At 46.7% G+C, this 17,946-nt stretch overlaps 2 protein-coding genes across 6 annotated transcripts in view; both read right to left on the bottom strand.

Annotated features, from left to right (window-relative positions):
- Positions 1-2,649: 2,649 nt before the first annotated feature.
- casp17 (caspase 17, apoptosis-related cysteine peptidase) lies at positions 2,650-11,125 on the bottom strand. Its single transcript, XM_020628302.3, has 4 exons — positions 10,873-11,125; positions 6,413-6,576; positions 6,065-6,179; positions 2,650-5,775 (listed from the first exon to the last, which is right to left on the bottom strand). The coding sequence occupies exons 1-4, from the start codon at positions 11,087-11,089 to the stop codon at positions 5,459-5,461; spliced, it is 813 nt and encodes a 270-aa protein (XP_020483958.1). The 5' UTR covers positions 11,090-11,125; the 3' UTR covers positions 2,650-5,458.
- A 1,286-nt stretch (positions 11,126-12,411) lies between these two features.
- The window catches only part of LOC114919394 (transcription factor 7-like 1-B), a 21,934-nt gene continuing 16,399 nt past the window's right edge, over positions 12,412-17,946 (bottom strand). For 4 of the 5 annotated variants that reach the window (XM_065965384.1, XM_065965383.1, XM_065965381.1 and 1 more), the window contains 7 exons: positions 17,888-17,946; positions 17,305-17,379; positions 16,929-17,030; positions 16,640-16,808; positions 15,767-15,874; positions 13,745-13,793; positions 12,412-13,316 (listed from right to left, as the gene is read on the bottom strand). The exon at positions 17,888-17,946 is cut by the window's right edge. In XM_065965384.1, coding sequence (XP_065821456.1) covers positions 12,724-13,316; positions 13,745-13,793; positions 15,767-15,874; positions 16,640-16,808; positions 16,929-17,030; positions 17,305-17,379; positions 17,888-17,946 — 1,155 coding nt within the window. In that variant the 3' untranslated portion in view covers positions 12,412-12,723. The remainder of the gene's footprint in view (positions 13,317-13,744; positions 13,794-15,766; positions 15,875-16,639; positions 16,809-16,928; positions 17,031-17,304; positions 17,380-17,887) is intronic. The other variant, XM_065965382.1, reaches the window with a different exon arrangement.

Here is a 17,946-nt window from a genome sequence, read left to right as displayed (position 1 = left end):
ATCCACTGTCCTCTCTCTCTCTGGTTTCTGACTCTATCCACTGTCCTCTCTCTCTCTGGTTTCAGACTCTATCCACTGTCCTCTCTCTCTCTCTGGTTTCAGACTCTATCCACTGTCCTCTCTCTCTCTCTGGTTTCTGACTCTATCCACTGTCCTCTCTCTCTCTGGTTTCAGACTCTATCCACTGTCCTCTCTCTCTCTGGTTTCTGACTCTATCCACTGTCCTCTCTCTCTCTCTGGTTTCAGACTCTATCCACTGTCCTCTCTCTCTCCCTGGTTTCAGACTCTATCCACTGTCCTCTCTCTCTCTCTGGTTTCAGACTCTATCCACTGTCCTCTCTCTCTCTGGTTTCAGACTCTATCCACTGTCCTCTCTCTCTCTCTCTGGTTTCTGACTCTATCCACTGTCCTCTCTCTCTCTCTGGTTTCAGACTCTATCCACTGTCCTCTCTCTCTCTCTGGTTTCTGACTCTATCCACTGTCCTCTCTCTCTCTCCCTGGTTTCAGACTCTATCCACTGTCCTCTCTCTCTCTCTGGTTTCTGACTCTATCCACTGTCCTCTCTCTCTCTGGTTTCTGACTCTATCCACTGTCCTCTCTCTCTCTCCCTGGTTTCTGACTCTATCCACTGTCCTCTCTCTCTCTCTGGTTTCAGACTCTATCCACTGTCCTCTCTCTCTGTCTGGTTTCAGACTCTATCCACTGTCCTCTCTCTCTGGTTTCAGACTCTATCCACTGTCCTCTCTCTCTGGTTTCAGACTCTATCCACTGTCCTCTCTCTCTCTGGTTTCAGACTCTATCCACTGTCCTCTCTCTCTCTGGTTTCAGACTCTATCCACTGTCCTCTCTCTCTCTCCCTGGTTTCTGACTCTATCCACTGTCCTCTCTCTCTCTCTGGTTTCAGACTCTATCCACTGTCCTCTCTCTCTCTCTGGTTTCTGACTCTATCCACTGTCCTCTCTCTCTCTGGTTTCAGACTCTATCCACTGTCCTCTCTCTCTCTCTCTGGTTTCTGACTCTATCCACTGTCCTCTCTCTCTGTCTGGTTTCAGACTCTATCCACTGTCCTCTCTCTCTCTCTGGTTTCTGACTCTATCCACTGTCCTCTCTCTCTCTCCCTGGTTTCAGACTCTATCCACTGTCCTCTCTCTCTCTCTGGTTTCTGACTCTATCCACTGTCCTCTCTCTCTCTCTGGTTTCTGACTCTATCCACTGTCCTCTCTCTCTCTCTGGTTTCAGACTCTATCCACTGTCCTCTCTCTCTCTCCCTGGTTTCTGACTCTATCCACTGTCCTCTCTCTCTCTCTGGTTTCAGACTCTATCCACTGTCCTCTCTCTCTGTCTGGTTTCAGACTCTATCCACTGTCCTCTCTCTCTGGTTTCAGACTCTATCCACTGTCCTCTCTCTCTGGTTTCAGACTCTATCCACTGTCCTCTCTCTCTCTGGTTTCAGACTCTATCCACTGTCCTCTCTCTCTCTGGTTTCAGACTCTATCCACTGTCCTCTCTCTCTCTCCCTGGTTTCTGACTCTATCCACTGTCCTCTCTCTCTCTCTGGTTTCAGACTCTATCCACTGTCCTCTCTCTCTCTCTGGTTTCTGACTCTATCCACTGTCCTCTCTCTCTCTGGTTTCTGACTCTATCCACTGTCCTCTCTCTCTCTCTGGTTTCAGACTCTATCCACTGTCCTCTCTCTCTCTGGTTTCAGACTCTATCCACTGTCCTCTCTCTCTCTGGTTTCTGACTCTATCCACTGTCCTCTCTCTCTCTGGTTTCAGACTCTATCCACTGTCCTCTCTCTCTCTCTGGTTTCTGACTCTATCCACTGTCCTCTCTCTCTCTGGTTTCAGACTCTATCCACTGTCCTCTCTCTCTCTGGTTTCTGACTCTATCCACTGTCCTCTCTCTCTCTCTGGTTTCAGACTCTATCCACTGTCCTCTCTCTCTCCCTGGTTTCAGACTCTATCCACTGTCCTCTCTCTCTCTCTGGTTTCAGACTCTATCCACTGTCCTCTCTCTCTCTGGTTTCAGACTCTATCCACTGTCCTCTCTCTCTCTCTCTGGTTTCTGACTCTATCCACTGTCCTCTCTCTCTCTCTGGTTTCAGACTCTATCCACTGTCCTCTCTCTCTCTCTGGTTTCTGACTCTATCCACTGTCCTCTCTCTCTCTCCCTGGTTTCTGACTCTATCCACTGTCCTCTCTCTCCCTGGTTTCAGACTCTATCCACTGTCCTCTCTCTCCCTGGTTTCAGACTCTATCCACTGTCCTCTCTCTCCCTGGTTTCTGACTCTATCCACTGTCCTCTCTCTCTCCCTGGTTTCTGACTCTATCCACTGTCCTCTCTCTCCCTGGTTTCAGACTCTATCCACTGTCCTCTCTCTCCCTGGTTTCAGACTCTATCCACTGTCCTCTCTCTCCCTGGTTTCAGACTCTAGCCACTGTCCTCTCTCTGCATTAAATCTTTAAAAAAAACAACTCTTTGACATTTTCTACCTTGACCGTCTGCTCTGTTTCATTTTGCACCCCCTGACAGAGACGTTGAACTCCTTCAAAGCTACCTGGATGTGCTGGGTTGTAATAAACCTTTTTCATGATGCATTTCTCAGACATGTTGATGTCAAATGAAAAAAAAATGACACGAGTGAGGTGCTTTATACATTTGTTTTCATTCATACTCGTAAACATATTATACACATTATATTGTCACAAACACATATGAATGATTACATTTTTTACTATATCAGAAAAAAAAACACAGAATACAAAGTTTTAGTTTTGAATGATCATTAAGGTCCCTATGCATAGAGTGGGTATGAACTTTTAACAAGAGGTTGTTCAGTTTCTCAACATCAGTATCAGCCTTCAAAGGGTGGACGTTTCTGCAGGCCGAAAATCTGTTCTCAATCACCCGAACCAAAAGCTCTATTAACTGGCATATGACGATGTTGCACTCTGCTAAAGTCACAAGTTTTGTCCAGTATCCCCCCCATATCTTTTTTTTGTTTTGTTTTGTCTTGTCTTTGTTTTCTTGATATAACTCTTGTGCGAAATAGGCACTGCATTAAAGATTCCTCCAAAAGTCAGCCATGAGATGAAGATGACCCATTTTCAGCTTGTCTTCCCCCACCATATTATCGTACATGTTGTGAATGGGGTCATTGATGTTGCTCAACGATTTCAGTTCATACAAAATAGTCTCCGCTGCAGTTTTCACGTTCACCTCCTACGTCTGGATCTGAAGAAGCCTCAAGAGATGCTGGATAGCCGGGATAAACTTTAGGGTGTAAAGTTTGTTCATCAGCTCTTCAAAGTTGTCCCTGTAGAAACCATCTGTGATGATCTCCAAGAACTGGTGGTGTTTCTGGCTAGAATGGTTGATCTGACACCCATAGCAGCTCACCCTCTGAAAGTTCCCCAACATAAGGTTGAGCAGATGGAGCACGGCCTCTTTCACGACTTCGATGAACTTGGACGACATCCAACGGTCAACCTGCTCCACCGCTTTTTCATGTCCAGGCATGTTCTCATCAACAGGCTTTGGAGAAGAGGAAGGAGCGGGTGGAACATGCATAGGAGCGTCAATGTCCACCGTGTCTGAAGTCTGCTCCCCTATCGATGAAGTGTCAGCCCAGAGAGAAACTTTAGCCATCGGGATGGGGGGACAGAAGTTTACCCTCTGCATTCGTGAGACGTCTGCTTTGTTGTTCATGGTTTCTCGTTTTGGTTTTTGCTCGCCGAGGAATGATGTTGGGTCTGGGATTGGAGGCCGTTTTTATGGTGGTTGAAAGGTGGTCCTTAAAAAGGAGGTGTGGTCTTCGCTTTTTTTCACCGCCAGAGCATCTCTCCAGATGCGACAGCTGTGAAACAGTGACGTAATTTTTTCATCTTTTCATCTTTTCATCTTCCATCTTTTCGTTCCAAGCCGCCATGGGTAGTTTCAACAAAGTGCGAAATACACCACACTCGAAAAAAAGATCCAAAACAAAGTATTCCTTTGGCTCCCCTAAACACTGCACCTCAGATGTATGATGAATGGCTTGAAAGAACCAACAACCGGTGGGAGAATATTTGGTCTGCCAGATTGCGCTAAACAACATTCTTTTCAATGTCTGATCTTTGGAGGAAGGCAAAGGTTCCAGTTTAGACTTTTTCTTCACAGATTGTTCTTCCTCTTCTTCACCACCGCTGCGTTTATCCTCACCCAGATTCTCCGGTCTAGCCAACTTCAGCACACCACCATCATTTGATGTCAGCGTGGCTAGGTCTGTTGAAGGCCCCAGTGTTTCACCCCATCCAACTGATACAGACAAAGATCTCCAGTTTGGTATTTGAACACGTACCCCCAGCTACCACTCTGTCCGTAGGGCTCCAAGGACCATTCCTCATGCAGGGACTCTGAAGGCGTCATTTGAGTCCCACGCAAATACACCATGCTTTTCTTTGGAGCATCCTGGATGGACTTTGATTCTTGAAAAATTAGGGAAGGGGGGTGGGAGGGAGTGAGGGGAGGAGGCGGGACTTCCGGTTTCAGGAGGCGGGACTTCCGGTTTCAATCAATCAAGTTTTATGAGGGTTTTGACAGAAGGTGGTGTAGCCTACTCTCTGCAGTGGTTTAAAGTTTGTTAGCCACCTAGTGATGGTTCCTCGGGGCCCCGAGGAGCTCTGTGGTGTCTCTGAAGATATGATTCATCTGATGAAGTCTTCAGAGTTTTTTTTAGATATGAAAGCTGAAACGAGACATGCAGCAAAGGATCAACGTCAGATCCGAACCCACGGCCGCTATAACGAGGACTACAGCCCCAGCACATGGAGCGTGACATAGCCACCTGGATATCCAGCGCGCAACGACTGAAAGGGTTAACACAGTTCACAGACGATCGACACAAAAAGGGGACGTTTGTGTAGTTTATGATTTGAGTTTCATTTAATACAAAGCACCACACTTCTGTTTGTCCACCTTCAAAATAAAAGCACCACACTTCTGTTTGTCCACCTTCAAAATAAAAGCACCACACTTCTGTTTGTTCACCTTCAAAATAAAAGCCCCACACTTCTGTGTGTCCACCTTCAAAATAAAACATGTCATAATGATTGAAATTCACAGAGTGGACAGCGAGCGTGTGATCCTGCACAATGTGATGTATGAAACTCACCCCCTCCCCCAGAGGTCACACAGACTTCATTCATATTTAAGATGATGTTCAGAGAGAAAGCAGCTGCAGGTATCTGCTGTTATTTGATTTAGACATTTTAATTGTTGGAAAAACGATTTACTTTGAAATAAAGTTTTACATTTCACGCTCACTGCTAGAACAGTCTGATGCAGAGTTATGTACAATATGTGGAGAAGATTTCAGCACACACGCCCGGGCTGAGCTTTCATTTGATTAACGATGAATTACAGAGTTCTCCTTCTCGTTATCATCGCGTTCTTTCAGAGGAGCCGCGAGCTGCTTCTAGCTGATCGACGGAGCCCGCGTTCGGGTGCTTTCAGGGTCGACCAGCGATGTGGCCGAGAGCCCTGCTACGGCCCCGCCTTCTTTCCCCGGCTCGGCGAATGGGAACACTTCTCTTGTCAGTCGCGTCACGAGGCACGGCATCTCTTTCTTCCCGCCCAGGACGCGACCTTTGGCCTGGAAGGTGTAGGCGACTCTGTGGGAGAGGCGGGTCAGGAGGCGGGTCAGCTCCAGGTTACGATTCCCCTCCTCCTTCAGTAAAGTGCAGAAAGTCTGCAGGAAGACGGAGCCGAGCGGGTGCATGAACGCTCCATAACCTGAGCAGAGAAAAAAAACGACATCCAGTGGTCACTGACTCCAAACCCTGCTGTCCATTTCTATATAGAGTTTATGCTCCACCTGGTGTTCACTTCATGAACTACATGTATAAATATCATGTATGAAACATGGACACAGTCTCATTGAGATCACCCATCTGTTTCTGAAAAGGGGTTTTTGAAGCCAAACCGTGGTGGTCGCCATGTTGTAAGTGTTAAAGCTACCTAACTTTGGATTGATTTAAAAACAAAAAGGAGGCGGAGCTGAGGCTGATGGACAGGTGATTACCTGGAGCTGTGGCGTACATCGCAGCTGTATCTACAGGAACACAGAGCTGCTGAGAGAAGCTGTCACCTGCTGAATCCACCTCCACGCCGTCATCCAGAGCGCCACCCCGACACGCCTACAGACACACAGAGAACCTGACATCAGTACAGACAACATATCATTACTCTTCCTCCTCTTCCTCCTCCTCCTCTTCCTCCTCCCCCTCCTCCTCCTCTTCCTCTTCCTTTCCTCCTCTTCCTCCTCCTTTTCCTCATCCTCCTCTTCCTCCTCCTCATCCTCCCCCTCCTCCTCCTCCTCTTCCTCCTCCTTTCCTCCTCTTCCTCCTCCTCCTCCTCCTCCTCCTCCTACCTGTATGAGGAACAGCTTGGCCTTCGTCTCCATGCATTCGTTGTCAAAGTAGGAGAAGATCTTTGACAGTTGGACCGGTTTCCCATCGGCCCCAAACACGCAGCCCTCCTCGCCGTGAGACGACAAGACGGCGAGGAAACAGTCGTTGACAGGCCGCCTGCTCTCTGCAACACAAACACACAACAACACACAATCAGACAACTACACACTTCACTCAGAGGTAATAAGTAATGAACATTCAGGTGTGTATGGTGCAGTGCTTCAGGTGTGTATGGTGCAGTGTTTCAGGTGTGTATGGTGCAGTGCTTCAGGTGTGTATGGTGCAGTGTTTCAGGTGTGTATGGTGCAGTGCTTCAGGTGTGTATGGTGCAGTGCTTCAGGTGTGTATGGTGCAGTGTTTCAGGTTTGTATGGTGCAGTGCTTCAGGTGTGTATGGTGCAGTGTTTCAGGTGTGTATGGTGCAGTGCTTCAGGTGTGTATGGTGCAGTGTTTCAGGTGTGTATGGTGCAGTGTTTCAGGTGTGTATGGTGCAGTGCTTCAGGTTTGTATGGTGCAGTGTTTCAGGTGTGTATGGTGCAGTGCTTCAGGTTTGTATGGTGCAGTGTTTCAGGTGTGTATGGTGCAGTGCTTCAGGTTTGTATGGTGCAGTGCTTCAGGTGTGTATGGTGCAGTGCTTCAGGTGTGTATGGTGCAGTGTTTCAGGTGTGTATGGTGCAGTGCTTCAGGTTTGTATGGTGCAGTGTTTCAGGTGTGTATGGTGCAGTGTTTCAGGTGTGTATGGTGCAGTGTTTCAGGTGTGTATGGTGCAGTGTTTCAGGTGTGTATGGTGCAGTGTTTCAGGTGTGTATGATGCAGTGTTTCAGGTGTGTATGGCGCAGTGTTTCAGGTGTGTATGGTGCAGTGTGTATGGTGCAGTGTTTCAGGTGTGTATGATGCAGTGTTTCAGGTGTGTATGGTGCAGTGCTTCAGGTTTGTATGGTGCAGTGCTTCAGGTGTGTATGGTGCAATGTTTCAGGTGTGTATGGTGCAGTGCTTCAGGTTTGTATGGTGCAGTGTGTATGGTGCAGTGTTTCAGGTGTGTATGGTGCAGTGTTTCAGGTGTGTATGGTGCAGTGTGTATGGTGCAGTGTTTCAGGTGTGTATGGTGCAGTGTTTCAGGTGTGTATGGTGCAGTGTTTCAGGTGTGTATGGTGCAGTGTGTATGGTGCAGTGTTTCAGGTGTGTATGGTGCAGTGTTTCAGGTGTGTATGGTGCAGTGTTTCAGGTGTGTATGGTGCAGTGTGTATGGTGCAGTGTTTCAGGTGTGTATGGTGCAGTGTTTCAGGTGTGTATGGTGCAGTGCTTCAGGTGTGTATGGTGCAGTGTTTCAGGTGTGTATGGTGCAGTGCTTCAGGTGTGTATGGTGCAGTGTTTCAGGTGTGTATGGTGCAGTGTGTATGGTGCAGTGTTTCAGGTGTGTATGGTGCAGTGTTTCAGGTGTGTATGGTGCAGTGCTTCAGGTTTGTATGGTGCAGTGCTTCAGGTGTGTATGGTGCAATGTTTCAGGTGTGTATGGTGCAGTGCTTCAGGTTTGTATGGTGCAGTGTGTATGGTGCAGTGTTTCAGGTGTGTATGGTGCAGTGTTTCAGGTGTGTATGGTGCAGTGTGTATGGTGCAGTGTTTCAGGTGTGTATGGTGCAGTGTTTCAGGTGTGTATGATGCAGTGTTTCAGGTGTGTATGGCGCAGTGTTTCAGGTGTGTATGGTGCAGTGTGTATGGTGCAGTGTTTCAGGTGTGTATGGTGCAGTGTTTCAGGTGTGTATGATGCAGTGTTTCAGGTGTGTATGGTGCAGTGCTTCAGGTTTGTATGGTGCAGTGCTTCAGGTGTGTATGGTGCAATGTTTCAGGTGTGTATGGTGCAGTGCTTCAGGTTTGTATGGTGCAGTGTGTATGGTGCAGTGTTTCAGGTGTGTATGGTGCAGTGTTTCAGGTGTGTATGGTGCAGTGTGTATGGTGCAGTGTTTCAGGTGTGTATGGTGCAGTGTTTCAGGTGTGTATGGTGCAGTGTTTCAGGTGTGTATGGTGCAGTGTTTCAGGTGTGTATGGTGCAGTGCTTCAGGTGTGTATGGTGCAGTGTTTCAGGTGTGTATGGTGCAGTGCTTCAGGTGTGTATGGTGCAGTGTTTCAGGTGTGTATGGTGCAGTGTGTATGGTGCAGTGTTTCAGGTGTGTATGGTGCAGTGCTTCAGGTGTGTATGGTGCAGTGTTTCAGGTGTGTATGGTGCAGTGTTTCAGGTGTGTATGGTGCAGTGCTTCAGGTTTGTATGGTGCAGTGCTTCAGGTGTGTATGGTGCAATGTTTCAGGTGTGTATGGTGCAGTGCTTCAGGTTTGTATGGTGCAGTGTGTATGGTGCAGTGTTTCAGGTGTGTATGGTGCAGTGCTTCAGGTGTGTGTGGTGCAGTGTGTATGGTGCAGTGTTTCAGGTGTGTATGGTGCAGTGTTTCAGGTGTGTATGGTGCAGTGTTTCAGGTGTGTATGGTGCAGTGTGTATGGTGCAGTGTTTCAGGTGTGTATGGTGCAGTGTTTCAGGTGTGTATGGTGCAGTGCTTCAGGTGTGTATGGTGCAGTGTTTCAGGTGTGTATGGTGCAGTGCTTCAGGTGTGTATGGTGCAGTGTTTCAGGTGTGTATGGTGCAGTGTGTATGGTGCAGTGTTTCAGGTGTGTATGGTGCAGTGTTTCAGGTGTGTATGGTGCAGTGCTTCAGGTGTGTATGGTGCAGTGCTTCAGGTGTGTATGGTGCAGTGTTTCAGGTGTGTATGGTGCAGTGCTTCAGGTTTGTATGGTGCAGTGTGTATGGTGCAGTGTTTCAGGTGTGTATGGTGCAGTGCTTCAGGTGTGTATGGTGCAGTGTGTATGGTGCAGTGTTTCAGGTGTGTATGGTGCAGTGTGTATGGTGCAGTGTTTCAGGTGTGTATGGTGCAGTGTGTATGGTGCAGTGCTTCAGGTTTGTATGGTGCAGTGTGTATGGTGCAGTGTTTCAGGTGTGTATGGTGCAATGTTTCAGGTGTGTATGGTGCAGTGTTTCAGGTGTGTATGGTGCAGTGTTTCAGGTGTGTATGGTGCAGTGTGTATGGTGCAGTGCTTCAGGTGTGTATGGTGCAGTGCTTCAGGTGTGTATGGTGCAGTGTTTCAGGTGTGTATGGTGCAGTGTGTATGGTGCAGTGTTTCAGGTGTGTATGGTGCAGTGTTTCAGGTGTGTATGGTGCAGTGTTTCAGGTGTGTATGGTGCAGTGTTTCAGGTGTGTATGGTGCAGTGTGTATGGTGCAGTGTTTCAGGTGTGTATGGTGCAGTGTTTCAGGTGTGTATGGTGCAGTGTTTCAGGTGTGTATGGTGCAGTGTTTCAGGTGTGTATGGTGCAGTGTTTCAGGTGTGTATGGTGCAGTGTGTATGGTGCAGTGTTTCAGGTGTGTATGGTGCAGTGTTTCAGGTGTGTATGGTGCAGTGCTTCAGGTGTGTATGGTGCAGTGCTTCAGGTGTGTATGGTGCAGTGCTTCAGGTGTGTATGGTGCAGTGTTTCAGGTGTGTATGGTGCAGTGTGTATGGTGCAGTGTGTATGGTGCAGTGTGTATGGTGCAGTCCCTGTGTGCTCTGACGCTGAGAGAGAACATTGTGTTCTCGTTCAAGGATCTTCTTTGTTTGAAAACAACTCAAAGAATGAGAGTTTTTTTTATCGCTGTTTTTCTCAGTTTGTTTTTTTATCTCGTTCAGAAGTTGATGATGTAATCACTAATCTTCACGTAACCACTAATGATCCTCAGTGAGTCAGATGTGACTGATCCACATCTCTGAGTGATAAGCAGTAATCAATGTCTGCACGAATACTGTTTGTCTGCACGAGGTGATTACATAAAGCTATGAGTCCTCAAAGGGTTCATGAGAATCCTTCTGATCATTTAAACTAAAAAGATTCCTGATTTGAACTGAAAGTTTCCTCTTTATGGAAATGGTTTAATGTGGTCACATGACCCGTTCTGTTTCAGCAGTTTGTCCAGTTAAAGTTTGATCCTGTAACAGCTGATTGATGTTTCTCTTCATTATGTCATTTTTCATCTTTAGGGTTAGGGTTAGGGTGTCGGCCTCAGGTCGAACACAAGTTATCAAAACTTACCTCATGACTTTTATTATCAAACACATTCAGCTGACGAGTCCAGAGAAACATCAGATGATGAATAAAAAAAATAAAGAAATAAAAAAATAAAAAAATAAAAAATAAAGAAATAAAAAAATAAAAAATAAAGAAATAAAAACAAGGCCTGAACTGCTTGTAATGAGTTCAAAATCAGCCAATGGAGCAAAGTGACTTCAGCAATGCTGACAGTGTGTGTGTGTGTGTGTGTGTGTCTGTGTGTATGTGTGTTTTAGTGTCTGTATGGGTGTGAGTTTGTGTGTGTGTGCGTGTGTCTCTGTGTGTGTGTGAGACCTTTAAGAAACAGCTGGTCGATCTCGTCTGCACTCAGGTCGTTGTGGATCTTCACCTTGAAGCCGAGCTTGCTGAGGACGTTGTGCAGCTTCTTTGTGTCCTTGTTGGCTCCGGGTCTGTTCTTCAGGGTCACCCCGGGGTCAAACTGAGCCACGGACACTAACAGGGCCCGGTTTCTCTCCCCCCTGTGCTCCATCAGTCCTCTCCACTGTGGCATCCTGCTCTCTCTCTCTGTGTGTCTGTTAGTCTCTGACAGACTTTAGACCCTCTGAGTCAACTCTAAAGTTTCTGCCACGCCTCCAGTCTCACCTGTACACCCACATATGGAGTGTCGTCTTCAGGTTTTGACAGGTTTACAACAGCATTGTGTCACAAAGGGTTGCATAACTTTGTGTTTATTTCTTCATGTGCACAGAGTGGAGTGTTTTTCCATCAGTCAATGCTCAACACGTCACCGTAAAAGAGAAACTGAAATTCAGAGTTGTGATTTCATGATTCCGACTTGTTTCTCATTAATCAAGAGTGAAAATCAGGCAGAAATACACAAAGAAGAAAAGTATAAATTTAAACCAGAGAATAAATCATGAAGACAGTCCAACACCACAGATCAATTATAAAACAGGAAACACGTTTTATTTTATCATTGATAACACAAAGGGTGTGTTTATTATACAGATCTATATTAATCATTTAGATGATTATTACATGACACAGTCAATACCAGAGTTCTTCTTTTGACTGAGTCAGGACTTTCAGTATGAATGAACAGAGGTCATGTCTTAAAGGAGCAGTCTGTAACACTGCCACCTAGTGTTTAAAATAGGTGCTGCAGTCTAAATTCTAAACATCATAGAGAGCTGTCTCCCCCCCCCTCTCACTCAGGTCACCATGTGGTGGACTCTGAAGCTTCAGTGTTTATCCAGCTCTGCATGGGTCTGTAAACCTTTCTGTGTTCTAACCTCTCTCCATTTTTCAAAAGCATCTCCAATATTGATCCTAGTTTGAGCACGTTTCTGCTCGTGGAGCTTATTAGAAACATGCAGAGGCTTTTTAGGTCGGGTACAATCACTTCTATCTGAACCACTTCTCTTGACCGCTTCCATCGCTGCAACACCTGTTGACCTGATAACTGCTCTCATATCTGACAAACCGAGGGGTGTCCAAAACGGCCGTGTGGGGGCGTGTCTTAAAAGTGCCTACCTTCTCTGGTCCAAACAAATCCAGAGCATTCAGGAGCAGAATCTAAAGGTAGAAGGAGGACATACTGGCTGCTGCATTGTTGTCAGAGAAGCCAGCACTTCAACATAGCATGTTTCCTTAATGATCAGAGAGTAAGATACCTTTATCATCTCACTGATTATCAATATCGTGTTTGTGACTCTACACAGTTATTAGCGCTGGATCGTGTGTGTGTGAGAGTTAACATGTGACTCAGTTGAAGAGCATCTCTCTCTCGTCTTGATGGTGTGCGTGTCAAGTCGCTGCTGAAGCGTCACAAAGTTCATGTAGTGATAAAAAGACTCTTCGGGACACTTTGAGAACTCTGTGAATATTTATTAACTCAGAGGAGGAACAGGAAATAGATTCACACTCGGAACTACCTGGTGAGAAAAAATGTTTTTTTTTTAAACAAACCAACCCGGTGCCACACCTCGTTTTACTAACGAGTCCATCATCATCAAAAAGTCTTTAGAAAAAGTGAGTGTGTAAAAAAAAGACATGGAGTTAGAGAGGCGGTCAAATATTGACCAATGATGTGTCTTCTTCATACTAATATAAAACGTGACAGAGCGATAAAAAGGTCGTAAAAAAATAAGCTTATTTACAGCGTTAAAAAGATGTACAAACCAATCAGGGCTCTTTAAATCTCTGCCTCACAGCTGATTGGTTCTTCTGAGAGAGAAGGGCTGCGATTGGGTCAAGGCACTGTGGGAGCTCGCTGCTGATTGGTGAGAAGATGAAGTGGGCGGGATCAGGAAGGGCTGAGAGAGCATAGGAGGAGGGGGGGGGAGGGGGGGAACACCTGGAGGAGGACATGAGGGGTGAGGTGGTGGGCGTGTCACAAGAGGAGGAGGGCGTGGAGGGTCCGGGGGTGACGGTGCTGCGGCTCAGAGGATAAGGGGTCCGGTGCGGTTTGGTGGTGAGGGAGAGCGGCTGCAGCTGCTCGCCGTACGGAGACGTGTGTCCGCCGTACGACGAGTGTGTGTGCTCGGTGTGCGTCGGGGCCGGGGCGGCGGGCGAGGCCAGCGCGGTGGTGGGTGTCGCTGGGGAGTCCAGTGAGGAGGCGGGGCTTGCCTGAGACAGGTGTGTGTGTGTGAGGTGGGAGATGGTGTGTGGCTGTGTGATGTGGGGGCGGGGCTGTGTGTGCGCAGTGTGTGTGTGAGGCGTGTCCTCGGGCGCAACGCGAGGTCTCTTCAGCTGCAGGGGGAAGTCTTCTTCAGGAGCTAACACACACACACACACACACACACACACACACACACACACACACACACACACACACACACACACACACACACACACACACACACACACACACACACACACACACACACACACACACACACACACACACACACACACACACACACACACACACACACACACACACACACACACACACACACACACACACACACACACACACACACACACACACACACACACACACACACAGGTTAGCTGCTCTGAGGTCACAGATACTCTTTAAACTAGGTGTGCACATGATGGCTGTCTCAACTCCTCTGCCTCGTTTAGGAGGAGGGAGGGAAGCTCCGCCTTCATGTCCAAATATGGTCACTTCTGGCTTCAAAACAATCAGGTATTGATTTTGGAGGCTGACCCAAGAGATCAAAATGTTTCATGTTCTCACCTTCGAGCTGAGTTTCACTCTTACTCCTCTTCCTCTTCTTCTTCTTCCCCTGCAGAGAACACAAACAGGTTGAGCATGATGTAAACATGCAGCAGTGATGTAAACATGTCAACATGTAAACATGCAGCAGTGATGTAAACATGTCAACATGTAAACATGCAGCAGTGATGTAAACATGTCAACATGTAAACATGCAGCAGTGATGTAAACATGTCAACATGCAGCAGTGATGTAAACATGTCAACATGCAGCAGTGATGTAAACATGTAAACATGCAGCAGTGATGTAAACATGTCAACATGTAAACATGCAGCAGTGATGTAAACATGTCAACATGCAGCAGTGATGTAAACATGTAAACATGCAGCAGTGATGTAAACATGCAGCAGTGATGTAAACATGCAGCAGTGATGTAAACATGTCAACATGTAAACAGCAGCAGTGATGTAAACATGTCAACATGTAAACATGCAGCAGTGATGTAAACATGCAGCAGTGATGTAAACATGTCAACATGTAAACAGCAGCAGTGATGTAAACATGTCAACATGTAAACATGCAGCAGTGATGTAAACATGCAGCAGTGATGTAAACATGTCAACATGTAAACAGCAGCAGTGATGTAAACATGTCAACATGTAAACAGCAGCAGTGATGTAAACATGTCAACATGTAAACAGCAGCAGTGATGTAAACATGTCAACATGTAAACATGCAGCAGTGATGTAAACATGTCAACATGTAAACAGCAGCAGTGATGTAAACATGTCAACATGTAAACAGCAGCAGTGATGTAAACATGTCAACATGTAAACATGCAGCAGTGATGTAAACATGTCAACATGCAGCAGTGATGTAAACATGTCAACATGCAGCAGTGATGTAAACATGTCAACATGTAAACAGCAGCAGTGATGTAAACATGTCAACATGTAAACATGCAGCAGTGATGTAAACATGTCAACATGCAGCAGTGATGTAAACATGTCAACATGCAGCAGTGATGTAAACATGTCAACATGTCAACATGTAAACATGCAGCAGTGATGTAAACATGTAAACATGTAAACATGTCAACATGTAAACATGTCAACATGTAAACATGCAGCAGTGATGTAAACATGTCAACATGCAGCAGTGATGTAAACATGTCAACATGTAAACAGCAGCAGTGATGTAAACATGTCAACATGTAAACATGCAGCAGTGATGTAAACATGTCAACATGCAGCAGTGATGTAAACATGTAAACATGCAGCAGTGATGTAAACATGTCAACATGCAGCAGTGATGTAAACATGTCAACATGTCAACATGTAAACATGTCAACATGCAGCAGTGATGTAAACATGTCAACATGTAAACATGCAGCAGTGATGTAAACATGTAGCAGTGATGTAAACATGTAAACATGCAGCAGTGATGCAAACATGTCAACATGTAAACATGCAGCAGTGATGCAAACATGTCAACATGTAAACATGCAGCAGTGATGTAAACATGTCAACATGTAAACAGCAGCAGTGATGTAAACATGCAGCAGTGATGTAAACATGTAAACATGCAGCAGTGATGTAAACATGTCAACATGTAAACATGCAGCAGTGATGTAAACATGTCAACATGCAGCAGTGATGTAAACATGTCAACATGTAAACATGCAGCAGTGATGTAAACATGTCAACATGTAAACATGCAGCAGTGATGTAAACATGTCAACATGCAGCAGTGATGTAAACATGTCAACATGCAGCAGTGATGTAAACATGTCAACATGCAGCAGTGATGTAAACATGTCAACATGTAAACATGCAGCAGTGATGTAAACATGTCAACATGCAGCAGTGATGTAAACATGTCAACATGCAGCAGTGATGTAAACATGTCAACATGCAGCAGTGATGTAAACATGTCAACATGCAGCAGTGATGTAAACATGTAAACATGCAGCAGTGATGTAAACATGTCAACATGCAGCAGTGATGTAAACATGTAAACAACAGCAGCAGCAGGTGTACTCACGTAGTTGTCTCGAGCCGACCAGCCGGGGTAAAGTTTGGAGTGGAGGAGTCTTTCTTTACGAGCCATCTCGTAATATTTGGCCTGTTCCTCTTTGGTCAGTGAATGCCACTGCGCGCACACACACACACACACACACACACACACACACACACACACACACACACACACACACACACACACACACACACACACACACACACACACACACACACACACACACACACACACACACACACACACACACACACACACACACACACACACACACACACACACACACACACACACACACACACACACACACACAGTTAGCTTCTGTACAGATTCTTCACAGTCAGATTTAAATTTTCTTTTTACAGTAATGGGGTTAAAGGTCGCAGCAGGTGGAGCCCGGCCCGCCGGCCTTAAGGTGCGTTCAATGTGATCTCGTTGGTCTGATACGTCATCAGGAGCGCCCGCCTGAAGTCGGAACGAGTTAAAATCCAACATGGCTGCTACGAGCATCAACAGTAACGTTGAAGCTGTATTCCATCTGTAAACATGTTGTCACCTCGTGTGATGTCATCGTCAGGTGTTTACCAACAAAACAAAGGAAATCGTGGAGGCGTCCGACATGTTGACAACTCACAAGAGGATGGTTATAAATGGGGTGTGACGCCTTGTCGAGCGCCCTCTGTCCACGTACGCGTCTACACGAGCGACAGCAACGGGCCGTCGAGGTTAACACGGCGCGGTGCGTCTCTGATGATTTCTAAGGTCACATGTCGAGTTTGTCCACTTATCGAAGAGACGTTTGTGTTTTGATATACTTCTGAATCTTTGGAATAAAACGAGTCGTGTTCATGTGTGCTCGACGCCGCCGTGCTCACTGACCCGCTGTCCCAGGATCTGGTTGATGGTGGCGCTCTCCTTCACTTTGCACTGGGCCACCACCCTCGGCCTCTCCTCCCTCATGTACAGCATGAAGGCGTTCAGCGGCTTCTTGATGTGCGGCTTCTTCTCTTCTTCTCTCTCCGCCTGCTGAGCGTCCGCCACAGACTTCCTGTTGTCAGTGACATCACAGGTTACCATGGTGACAGGGGGATGAGAACAGTAACACAGTAACAGACTGAAACAGATAATATATGATCTACATGATTTATATCTATGTAGAGTTATGTACCCCGGCTGGCCGCTCCCCGAGGGCTCCTGTTTCACCGCTAACGGGACGATGGCGGGGTGAGGGACGGACGACTGGGGGGTCTGCATCAGACGAGGAGAGAAGCTGACACACACACACACACACACACACACACACACACACACACACACACACACACACACACACACACACACACACACACACACACACACACACACACACACACACACACACTTTCATTTTGAGTATAGAGTCAGAATATTCTGTTCACTACACGCGATCAAACTAAACCAGGAACAGAAACGTCCTGAGTCAGTCCCCCTTAGTTAACACAACCTTCTAAACAAACAAACACACAAACAAGGGGCGCCGCTGGCTGACATCAACAAACACTCACCTGGACATGGGGCCGTTCATGGCGAGAGCAGCAGGTGAGAACCCCCCCGCGATGGGATACAAAGACTGTCCCTGCCTGCACACACACACACAGAGACACAGACACACAGACACACACACACACAGACACACACACACACAGAGACACAGAGACACAGAGACACACACACACACACAGACACACACAGAGACACACACACACACACACAGAGACACAGAGACACAGAGACACACACACACACACAGACACACACAGAGACACACACACACACACACACACAGAGACACACAGACACACAGACACACACACACACACAGACACACACAGACACACACACAGACACACACAGACACACACAGAGACACAGAGACACAGAGACACACACACACACACACGTTATTTGATTTTGAGTATACAGTCAGAATTATCCTGCAGTCACATGAAGCTTTGAACAGAGTTTGTGTGTGTGTCTGTGTCTGTGTGTGTGTGTGTCTCTGTCTGTCTGTGTGTCTGTGTGTGTGTGTGTCTCTGTCTGTCTGTGTGTGCGTGTGCGTGTGCGTGTGCGTGTGTGTGTTTTACTCACAGCCATCCAAAGGGGGCGGGGATCTGAGCCATTCCTCCTGGTGAGACCGGGTAGCAGGG

This window comes from Labrus bergylta, chromosome 17, assembly GCF_963930695.1.
Source record: "Labrus bergylta chromosome 17, fLabBer1.1, whole genome shotgun sequence".
NCBI lineage: Eukaryota > Metazoa > Chordata > Actinopteri > Labriformes > Labridae > Labrus > Labrus bergylta.
This window is presented reverse-complemented; position numbering and strand designations above follow the sequence as displayed.

What these genes read in the sequence shown, in the direction of transcription:
- casp17 (XM_020628302.3), bottom strand. Translation starts at nt 11,089, where the DNA reads ATGCCACAGTGGAGAGGACTGATGGAGCACAGGGGGGAGAGAAACCGG. An exon ending in CGACCAGCTGTTTCTTAAAG is followed by an intron (nt 6,577 to 10,872) that starts GTCTCACACACA and finishes TTTGTGTTGCAG; the next exon opens with AGAGCAGGCGGCCTGTCAAC. An exon ending in GATGTACGCCACAGCTCCAG is followed by an intron (nt 5,776 to 6,064) that starts GTAATCACCTGT and finishes TTCTCTGCTCAG; the next exon opens with GTTATGGAGCGTTCATGCAC.